The 12558-nt window shown below is 27.1% G+C and overlaps 1 protein-coding gene across 3 annotated transcripts in view; it reads left to right on the top strand.

Moving 5' to 3' along the window:
- LOC136082228 (dynein regulatory complex protein 11-like) overlaps nt 1-12558 on the top strand; it is a 96215-nt gene that overhangs the window by 57656 nt on the left and 26001 nt on the right. For all 3 annotated transcript variants that reach the window (XM_065800787.1, XM_065800788.1, XM_065800789.1), the window contains 4 exons: nt 386-461; nt 539-614; nt 9603-9675; nt 9878-9925. In XM_065800787.1, coding sequence (XP_065656859.1) covers nt 386-461; nt 539-614; nt 9603-9675; nt 9878-9925 — 273 coding nt within the window. The remainder of the gene's footprint in view (nt 1-385; nt 462-538; nt 615-9602; nt 9676-9877; nt 9926-12558) is intronic.

The raw sequence follows: 12558 nt of genomic DNA, 5'->3' as shown, positions 1-12558 counted from the left end.
CAATCTTGGTAGTTGTGAGCTTCGCTTAAAGATTAAAAATATAAAAAACATACATTCAACAGATTTTTAAAGCCTGATTTTTTCAAAAGCTTTAAGTTTCTTGTATTTTTTTTTCTTTTTATGGTAAATGGACTTTTATAGTAACTAAAAAAGTTTTGACTAACTCAGTGCTTTTGTTGGAAATTTGCTGTTTGTCAGTTGCGGTTGTTTTCACAATATTAAAAACAAAAATAGAAAATTTAAAAATATAGCTGTCACAAACTAGCATTTTTTTTATTTCATAGGCATAGGTGTTGGTACCTAAGATTTTCTAGTTCACTGTTGCAAATGTAAAATAAGTTGTATATTTTTGTCAAGAATTAAAATTTTTTTATTTATTTTAAAGGAACAATTTGAAGAAGTTTTGTTCGAACCTTCTAAGTTTGTTACGATTCTCAAAGCAGAGGAAAAAGAATACAAAGGTTTAATCTTTTCAAGAAACATGTAAAAAAAAATTTTTTTGTGTGTACTCATATATTTTATATTTTTTTATATCTAGATATGTGGGAACAAAGAGATGAGACCTTAAACTTTCAGCAAAAACATGATGTAGAAATTATTAAAGAACAAAAACGGTAAACAAATGTGTTTGTTTATAAAACATGTATTTATATATAATTGTGGGTCTTTAAAATATATTTATATTTTATTTGTATGCATATATAAATATGTGTGCCTATTTAATAATTGCAAAAGAGTAATTATTGGCTCGAATTGCAACAACGGTTTACATACGAGCTTATAATTATGACCTCCCAACAGATAAAGAACAATTATTGAAGTCATGACTTATGAACGTGTTCATAATCACAGAATCTAAGCCACTTGGGAATTGTGTGTGTGAAATTTTAAAAATTTTAGTTTATTTTGGTTTTTTAGTAGTTTATGATTCACAGTCAGTTAAATTATAACATACCAAACAAAAAGTGATTTTCATTAGTGTCACAGGCAACAGAGAATAAATTCCCCACAAAAGCAAGTATATTTTATTTATGTAAAATTGTGTAATTTTTTTTGATAATTATTTTTAAAGTGTTGTATAGTAATGAGAACTAGAAAAAGGGAGAGGTTTCCTAGTTCTCAGCCAAAAACACAGGTTAAAAGATTAAAAAATACTGCAAAAGACAAAGATTTCCGCTTGGAAACACCCTGGAAAGGATGGAGAGGATCCAGCTTCCTTTGAGGAAGCACGTCATCCAACACTATCTTCACCTCTATGATCTGCATCCCAGGAAACCACTTAAAGATTTGATGTCTTGCCCTCTTCAAAACAAAACTTTTAGGTTTGTTTTATATTGCTTTATGTGTATCAATCCTGTCATTTTGTTGTCAAATGGATATAGAATTTGAATAAAAATTTCAGTGCAAAACTAACTTTAAAACACCCCCATTTTCAAAAAATACTGGATAACATCTGATCCATTTATCATATAGTTGGAGAAAGATTGATATTTTAACAAATTTACATATTAAGAGTTTTAAAACAACAGTTGTTTTTATCAAGGTTTGTTTCAAGCAAGTTTGGATATGGATTTCCTGAAGAGAAGTCTGAAAAAAGAAGCAGGAGAAACAACTGTTTGTGTTAAGGTTAAATCTGACACTGTTAACATTGACTTTGCATCAGATACAACAGACTGTTAACCTAGTTTTGATGACAATAGTTTTGAAATACCCCAGGAAAAGACTTCAGAATAAATTTTAATTATACCTAAGGATATTTTGTCTAAAACTGCCTGAACTGCCATTAGCAAGGGGATCAGTGCTCATCAAGTGAATGTTTTAATTACATCTATTGTAGAGCAGTCTGGTGGAGATATAGACAAAGTATCATTACCTAAAACTTCTGGACAAAAAATCTCAGACAAGATTATACACCAGGATGCTGCGCTCAGAGCTAACCTAAAAAAGAAAATGAAGGAGGCTGATATGTCAATTATTGTGCATTTTGACGGAAAATTTATCAAGAATTACACAGACTCAACAGGTGAAACTAATGATAGATTGTGTACTTATAATTCGAAGTTGTTGGATTCTTATGATATTGGTGAGTGGATTTGTGGAATATGTTTTAAAACTACATATTTTAATACTAGATGCCTAACAAGGTTAGCTCACTTTTATGACAGAACATTGCTTATATTGGCATGCAGACACCATTTTGGAGAAGTCCACACATGGGATATATATATATATCCACACATGGGATATATATATATATATATATATATATATATATATATATATATATATATATATATATATATATATATATATAAATTAGTAAAAAACACTTATCTAACTTTTATCTTCGACTTGAAGTTTCACCATTGCTGGATCATCAGGAAGAGTACTTATAATTCGAAGTTGTTGGATTCTTATGATATTGGTGAGTGGATTTGTGGAATATGTTTTAAAACTACAGATTTGAAGATCATCATCAGGAAGAGACTCTTCCTGATGATCCAGCAATGGTGAAACTTCAAGTCGAAGATAAAAGTTAGATAAGTGTTTTTTACTAATTTATTATTGCTCTGTTCTTTAAGAACATTGCGCACTCTATTTGTAAAATACACTAACATAATTTACATATATATATATATATATATATATATATATATATATAGCTATATCCCATGCTAGGTTCGTAGGAAAAGCCCTCTATTATCTGAAGTTTCAGCTCCTTTTTCCCAAGATCCAACAGGTCATTGAGATTACATTAACTTTACAAGTATATGCTTGTTAAAAGAGTAATTTTAATCAAATTTTTTATTTAATAGGCAATTTATTTAATGAATTAATAGATAGTTTGCACAAAAACAAAAAAAAATATATATATATATATTGTTTAATATAAATATGTATATATATATATATATATATATATATATATATATATATATATATATATATTTATATTTATATTATTCAATATATACTACTGTGATCAAAAAGTAAGGTGAATTTTTAATTTAAACTTCCGGCCTTATTCGAATCGTCCGATCTTTTTATTTTTAAGTTGGTAGGAATGTCATTAACATTTGCGCCAAATTACATGTCAAACTCATAATTATTTTTTTTTGTTTACGCTTGTTTCTGAAGTACCAAAAGTGCATTCGGCAATTTTCATGATGTCTAATTTTGTTGAGCAAAGAAGTGCTATTAAATTTTGTTTGCGGAATGATATTTCTGCTGCTGAAACATATCGAATTTTGCAAAAGGCCTTCAGTGAAGAGACTATGTCTCAAAAAAATGTTTACAAGTGGTACAAAGACTTCAAAGAAGGCCGAGAACGTGTTGATGACTTGGAACGCTCCGGCCGACCATCGACTTCGATTGATGATCGCCACATCAACAAAATCAAAGAATTGGTGCTTGCAAATCGTCTGTTAACCATTCGAGACCTTGTTGACATGGTTGGAATATCATTTGGGTTGGTGCAAGCGATTTTGAAGGATCATTTGGGCCTCAGAAGACTCAAATCACATTTGGTGCCGAAATTTCTCAATTTCTTTGAAAAAGAACGTCGCGATAAAACGTGTGAAGCAATGCTTTCTGACTATCAAGATGTCTACAAACAAATTATTACTGGCGATGAGACTTGGGTCTACGCATACGACCCTGAAACAACCGACCAATCGAGTGAATACCGTGAAAAAGGCGAGCCGAGACCGAAGCAACCACGTCAAAGTCGCTCAAAAATCAAGATCATGTTGACTGTTTTCTTTGATTATTGTGGTGTCATGCACTACAAATTTCTTCCAACTGGCCAAACTGTCAACTAGGAATATTATTTAAGCGTTATGCGACGTTTGCGTGAAGCTATTCGCAAAAAGAGACCGGAATTATGGGCCAATAACTCTTGGATTTTGCACCACGATAATGCGCCTTCGCACACAGCACTGGTTCTTCGTGAGTTTTTCGCCAAAAACTCTACCCATGTTGCTCCACAACCACCGTATTCCCCCGACTTAGCACCGTGTGACTTCTGGCTGTTCCCAAAGCTCAAGAGACCACTCCGGGGAAATCGTTTTGAGTCCATTGAAGAGATCCAACGTGAATCGGCACGCGCATTGAAGGCTATCCCTACCGAGGACTTTTCGGCATGCTTCGAAAACATTGGCGCAAAAGTGCATTGGGGCCGGGGGGGATTATTTTGAGGGGGACGATACAGATTTGGAAGAATAAATAAAGATTTTTCATTTTATAAAAAAATTCACCTTACTTTTTGATCACAGTAGTATATATATAAATATATATATATATATATATATATATATATATATATATATATATATATATATATATATATATATATATATATATATATATATATCTACTATAGAGTGTTTAGGTAAGAAATTACCCTAGTTTTGTTACATTAATTTAAACGATATTTTCAGAAAAAAGGAACTTGTAAAAATTGTTTGCGGATGCTTAGAAAGTTTTCATCTTTTGTTCTCTGCACTTCCCTGATATCCATATATTCTTTACAAATACTACATAATCATCCTTGATACTTTGCAGAATAAATAGCAAGTGGAAATATTGTTTCCCACTTTTTCTTAGTTAAGTGACACATCATATACATACGTCCATCTATTAATGATGTGTTGGTATTTAAAGATGCATCCTTTTACTGTATCTGTTCCTTCATGCTTAAAAAACTTTTATTTGTCTAGTGTTTTCTCTTGCATATCAACCCTTTGGAACTCTCTCCTATCTTTATAGTTTCCTTACTCATACAACCTGCAACTTATCAAGTCTTCTGTCAATCGCTTCCTAGCTCTTCTAACTCTATTCTTTGTTTTCTAGTAATTCCCAACTTAATAGTGGTTGCTTGCAGCCTTAATAGAAGTGAATTTGATTTGAAAAATTTAAAACACTCTAAATTAGGCAAATGAAAACAGAAAAACAAATGCTTTATTTAAATTCTGCATAAATTAAATTAAAATACAAAAAGTAGAATCTTTAATTTAAAATATGCATAAAATTATTTTAAAAAACAAACAAACAAAAAAACAAATTAAAAAATGGAAAAACAAACAAATTTTAATTGTAAACAAAATAGCTAAAATAAATATGAAGGTTTTTTAAAATTCTAAATAAATAAATTGAAAGTAATTCTGAGTAATTAAAAGAAAAAAGAAAAAAACAATTATTTAAATATATATATATATATATATATAGGAATATAGGAATTGTCTTAATATTTCCAGTAAGAGTGCTCAATGCAGCGTGTTATATAATAGTAAAGCAAATAATATAGTGAAAACTAAATAATTATTAATATATAATTTAATGGTGATGTAATAATGTGGTATTTTTCTGTCAAGCATAAGTTGCAAAAATTTACCACTAGGTTTTTAATACAGTCCATTTTAATATAGGTTATAAAGCTTTATTTTTGCATTCCCACACAAATTTTGAAAGTTCAGTGGAGTTTTTATGCCGCCATGAAAATAAATTTCTAATAAAAAACTTTTATGTCATCAAGACGGACACTCCATATCATTTTTTGTATATAATTTTTGTCATTACTTTTTTGTTGTTGTTACATCTGATGATTGCTATTGCTATTATTTATGTTTGTTAAGACTTATTTAATCTGCATTTACTATTTACTTATTTTATATCACAGACAATTGTAAAAAAAATTAAAAATTCTTAAAAATTGTTTCAAAAAACCCTAAAATTTATAAATATTTATCAAATAAAAATATTTTTACACTGTACATTTTTTAAATATTTTTTTAAATAAAGTTTTAAATTTTTTCATTAAATATGTTTTCTTGAATTATATTTTATATTAGTTTTTTTTTATATTATATACTTAAAAAATTAATAAAATGCTACTGAAAAAAAAGTTAGAAGTATTAGATTGGATAAAAAATATTAATAGTTAAAAAGTTAATTGAAAAACTTCCAGCAAAAAAATTTGCAACTGCTAAAGAAATAATTCAATATTATCTCTTTCTTCGAAAATCAAAGTGTGATGAAAAAGTGAAGGTCTTAGTTGGTTGTCCTAATAAAAGTTCTTCTTTTATACCTAATTGTCCAGTTGATCAGTCCGACTGCTGCATACTGTCCAAACTAATGGTTCCTTGGATACTTGATGGATTTAGAGTGCTTACAATACAAAAGCTTAAATATTATTTTCAATAAGTTCTAAATTATTATAATCCATGTTTATTCCATAGTTATGCTGTTAAATAATATTTTTACAGGATTAAAATTAAGAAATTGTTGAAGGAGTGGATGAAGTTAAAAGATCAAAGATACAGAACAAATCCTGCTGAAATAAAAAAAGACATCTGTTTGAAGAGCAAATGAATGAAGTATTTTGGATTGTTGAACATCCTCATGTTATGTTTGAAGAAATATTAAAAGATAAAATGAGAAAAGTGAAAGACAAAGAGGAAGATATTGCTTTCTTAAAAGATCAGCTTAGTGTAAGAAAAGGATGTCTTGGAGGTAGAGATAAAGGATATGAGGTAGAGATAAAGAATATGAGGTAGAGATAAAGGATATGAGGTAGAGATAAAGGAGTATTCTTCAGTAAGAAGTAAAAGAAGCACATCAATGTTAAATAGAAATCCATCAGCAAAATTATATAAAAATGAATTAGGCGAGGAAAAAGATGTTGACTTTGATTTTAATGAGCATCCTAATGTTTAAAATTCTGCAATTTAAAAAAGATAGAATTACAGTGTTGGTAAGGGTTGATGCAAAAACAGAAATACTTGGCATTCCTCTGATAGGTTCTAGTTCAGAGGTTAATCAAAAGCAAGCTATTGAAGAGTTGATGGAGTTTTTTTAAATTAAAAGATAAGGTCAAATGTCTCTGTTTTGACACAACTTCAGCAAATACAGGAAGATGGCAAGGTACTTGCATGAGATTAAACAAGTTCAACGTCTATTGTTATTGATTGCATGCAGACATCATGTAATTGAGTGACACATAGCCCATTTCTGGAAGATTTACCCAAGCAGTGAAACTTCTAGTCCAGAAAACAAACTATTTGAAGTTCTAAAACAAAACTGGAATAGTATAAATACTGAAACTAAGGAGCTGAAAAGAATAATAATACCACCTGGAACATGGATAATCAAGAACTAGTTACTGTTCAGTTTTGCCATAATGTGATCAGTTTAAAGATCTCCAAAAAGGCCAAATATTTTTATTTTTATTTATTTTATTTCTATTCTAATTTTTAAAAAGTAACTTACAAATTTCTTATATATCCAAAACCATTTAGGACAAAAATATAAGAAAAGATTACCATAAGCTGGACTTACTTTATGTTTTATGGAGAAGGTTTGTACAACTTAAAGTTGTATCTTTTAATGAATGAAATCCAAAATCTGACTGACAAACATAAAGAAGAAATAACTGGTATGGCTTTATTCATTTGTCTTTTCTATACATAGTGGTTTCTAAAAGCAGAGTTAAGTTCTTTGGCACTAACACAGGTATCAGTCTTTTAGTATTTTTTTTAATAAGTTAGAAAGCTCATTATAAATTAAAGTAATTCAAAATGTTAATCAATATTATTTATAAGGATATGAAAGCTTACTGGCAAATGAAAAGATTTGAAGAATGGAATCTACTTGGCTCTCAAGCTGTTGCAAGCTCTATTCTCAGAAATACTTGGTATCTAGATCCCACTTTAGTATATTTTGCCCTAGCAGATAAAGAATGTAGGAAATGTGGTGATGTGGCCAAAAAACTGTATAATTTGCAAAAATGTCGATGTGACAGTTTTCCTTTGGAGTGCCAGGTAATGGACCAAGCTATATTATATAAGCCTCAACTTCACTAAAGATGAGCCTCCTAGTTTGACTCCATTATTAACAGAAATGTCGTGGCTAGTTTTTGACATGCTTAGGCATGAAAAGCAGAAACTCGATGGATGAAAACTCCACAATTCAACGATTTTTATCTAGAATTTAGAGCAACAGTTAAGGGACTTGATGTTGTTAATAACTACTCTGAGAGGGCTGTTAAGTTAGTTCAAGACCTAATAAATAGAGCATATTCTGAGAGAAAAAAGGCAGGACACCTTTTATTTTACAAATAGTTATAAAAAAAACAAACAGAAAACGGAAGAATAAAATAGAAGAAATGTAAAAGCTGCAAAAAAAAAAAAAAAAAAAAAATATACAAATAAAGTCTAGTTTCTTATGATTTTCTCGCTTCTTCAAGAGAGAATAAAAAGGATCATAAATTTACTGGGAGTGCTGTATTTTAATTTAAAAGAAACTTTACTATTGATTTAAAATTTTTTATAATTTAATCAATTTTTATATTTTTTTAGTTTGAGAAAAACCATATGATTTTCACTATTGATTACAAAAAATATATCTTCTTCCCCTGTCCAGGCTCTCTCTCTTATATATTTCCCAGAATAATTCCTGAAGCTGATTTTAATATTTTATTTTTCAATAAACCCTAAAATCTATAAATATTTAGGAAAGCTCATAAAAATGCAAAATTTTCTTAAAATATTCTTAAAGCTCATAAAATTACATAATTTTATCATTAATTTTTGATACAGTACAATATTGATTTCTCACTTAAAATCAGCTTCAGGAATTATTCTGGGAAAATTTTATAAATTTTAAATTTTTTCTGAGAATAGAGCCCATTTTATTTAGATTAAGTAAGTCTTACAAACATAAATATAAAAAAAAAAAATCAAAACTTTTAATTTGAAACACTCTAATACTTGTATATATATATATATATATATATATATATATATATATATATATATATATATATACATATATATATATATATATATATATATATATATATATATATATATATATATATATATATATATATATATATATATATATATATATTTATATTTATATATATATATTAGATATATGTATATATATATATCTATTATATATATGTATATATATATATCTATTAGATATATGTATATATATATATATATATATATATATATATATATATATATATATATATACATATATATTATATAATAATATATATAACAGTCACCTTAAAGTGTTTGAGGTCAAATTTGTATAAAATTTTTTTTGCCGACCTGATTCCAACCTCTAAAAGATTGAGGTCAGTAAATTATTGCTGACCTTAATTTTTCTAATTCCTAGGGTTATATATATATATATATATATATATATATATATATATATATATATATATATATATATATATATATATATATATATATATATATATATATATATATATACATTATATGTTGCTTTTTTTTTTTTTTTTTTTTTTTCTAAAAAAATTATAGAAAAAAATAAAATATTTTTTAAAAATTAAATAAAAAATATATTTTACTTAATTTATCTTTAAAATTTTTTCTTTTTTTAACCGGAACATTTAAACATATTTTTTAAAATATTTTGTTAAACATATATATATATATATATATATATATATATATATATATATATATATATATATATATATATACATATATGTGTATATATGTATATATATGTGTGTATATATATGTGCGTATATAATAATTTTATGAATAATTTTTTTCTAGTGTTGAAGTTGAAAATGAGATCAGGTTACAAATTGATGAATTGATGCGAGAAGAGCTTATGAACTTAAAACTTGTTTGATGTTTTTCTTGTTTTTTGAAATAGATTTGTAAATTCATTCTTATTTGCACATAAGACATTAAAGTTAACACTAAAAATACTAAAAATGTTTCTTGCAACACATTGAATGCAAGAGCATATTGAGATCTCAAACTTGTCAATTAAAAGTTTTTTAGTAAAAGTATATTAATAAATTTCATGAATAATTATTTTACAGGTTATAGATCAACAGGCTAAAAAGGGAAAAAAAGGAAAGCATGTAAAGGTAATTAAAAGTAAAATAAAATTAAAAAGAAACAAAAACAAAATAGAGGTTAGATTGTATGGTTTATGTTTTTTATGATATATCGGGTTACAATATATAGTTTGAAATCTTTGATACCAATGTAATTATTATATGTTTATGATGTATAAGGTTATGATGTATTATTTTTATGATGTATAAGGTTCCTACTTTTTTGAAATTTAGGAAAAAATTAAACCACCTGTATCCGGGGCCACCAAGAACTTTTAGATGCCTAAAGCATAGCAACAATTAGGTGCCACTATAAGCATGTATATTTTTAAATATATGTTTAAATTAAAAGGATATGCAATCATACATGTTAGCGATCGTTTTTTATTTGTCGCAATCATTTTACATCCACGTTTTCATAAATCCCATCTGCATCTCTCCATCTCAATATTTGGATTACAGGGGTTATCTTTTTCTGGATACTTCTGGAATTCCATATATTTTTCTTAACTTTTAGTTTTTCCGGATATCCAAAACTTTTTCCATACATACAAGTTTAGGTGTATATTTTTATAATATATTTGTTTTTTAAGCTTTTTCACTCATCACTCATACAAAAATTAGAAAAAAATTGGAAAAAGCAAAATTAAGAGCAAAATAAGGGAAAATATATTCCGGATATTTAACCCAAACAATTTTTCGGATTTTTAAAATATGACCTGAATGATCTATGGGATTAAATAAAGCTTTTGCAACACATTTAACATACATTGAGGTGGATTATTAGATTCTTTGAATTTAATATTGAAAATACTCTCTTCTTAGCTTTTTTTATGCAAAATATGCCTTTGTTATTTTGTTATATTTTATATTTTTTATTCTTTGTTATTATGTCTTTGTTAAAATTTGTCTATAACAAAGACTATTCATTTTTTTAACATGAGTGTTTAACAATTTGGTTATATAATGACTCTACAATAGTTTTTTTAATTAATTTTAGTTTACTTAAGATTCACCCACCCTCTGTAGAGAATACAGGCGTTGTATTAAAGTTATAATTTGTATGCATATAGATTTGAACACAGGCTACAGACCCTTTAAGTATATTTGGTTGGAAAGGCTTAAAGAGTTTTTAAAAGTAAAAAATAAAGACTCCTTTAAACTATTACAATTCTTATTATCACATGTTCTAAATTTTCTTATTACCACTCATCATCTGTCATCTTCTATAACTTTAAAAATATTCACACAAAATAGAGATTTCATTTAAGAATGCATTTATATGTTTATTGTGATACAGTTTTGCAGTTTTTGTTCCCTTGGCTATAATTGTGTTACATCATAGAGACAATAACAAACCTTCTGACCATAATGCTAATAATGTTTCCTGAAGAATTGATAATTTGAATAATATAAGTTTTATAAGATTCTTTTACCATTAAAAAAATATGTGAACAAAGGCTTTAAAAAGAAAAGAACATATGAAACAAGGACATGTATACAAAGATTTTCAAGAATTACATTTTACTAGAAAAACAATCACTAGAAAACTGCAGCATGATGCAGAACTGCAGCATCAAAATGCAGATCCACTATCTATGGAGCATTCAAAGTAAGAAAGGAAAAAAACTTTGTAAAAGAAATTTTAAATGAAGTAAAAAGTTTATGGCAAACAAAATTAAATTTTTCCACTTTTATCGAGTCAAAAGTTAATCAAATGCTCAACAGCTATAATGAATATAATAAACAAAAAAAACCATTAAATTAAGTTTTTAGCATTACAAAAGAAAATAGTAAAAGTGCATCAAAGATAGGAGATTATATCAGCTTCAAATTCAAAACTTTCAAAAATTCAAAAGATGTGTTGGGCAACGCAAAAGGCTGCTAGTTGCCAAACTCTTCACCCATGGAAAAAAAAACATAGAAACTTTAATGCCAAAATCTAACAGTATCAACATCAATAACATCAGTTCATATTGCAAAACCTAAACTGCATTAAAGTCAACAAAATTATCAACAAGCAAAGTAGCAGCTGTGTTTTACCAGAAACAGTTATATGAAGAAGGGGTTGGTGTTAAAACACTCTCATAATCTAGTATTTACAGATTAAACAAGGATTGTTAGATTAAATAATATATAGAAAAAAACACTAGAGTTACAAAATTCTGCATTATATTTTGATTGACATGAATTGATGGCCAAGAATTTCATGTAGTAGTGTTAAAGTATGAACACCTACAAATAATAAAACACTAAAGGATAAATGATGAAAGATAAATGTAGAACAAGGATAGTAATCATTGAAATACTATAAACAGCTGAGTCTTCATAAGTTCAATCAACTATGAACAGTTGATTGAACTTATGAAGACTAATTTCATGAATGGAAAGGAAAAGATTACTGAATTAACAGGGTATGAAGTTTTTATTTCATATAACTTGAGTTTTTTATTTTTATTTTATTTATTTATTTGTTTTTGAAGAAAATGAATTTATGTTTCAGCTGATGCCTAAATTAAATAATGCAAGATGGAATTCCAGAGTAATATTATCTCTTTTGGCATTTGTTCTCCTATCACATACAAGAAACTCACTTTTATAAATTTGTAGATTCATCACTTACTGATGGGCAGATCATTGGTTTACTAACCAAATGTTGATGA

Source organism: Hydra vulgaris, chromosome 07 (genome assembly GCF_038396675.1).
Source record: "Hydra vulgaris chromosome 07, alternate assembly HydraT2T_AEP".
NCBI lineage: Eukaryota > Metazoa > Cnidaria > Hydrozoa > Anthoathecata > Hydridae > Hydra > Hydra vulgaris.
Note: the sequence above shows the minus strand (reverse complement) of the source record. Positions and strands in the feature narration are given on the sequence as shown.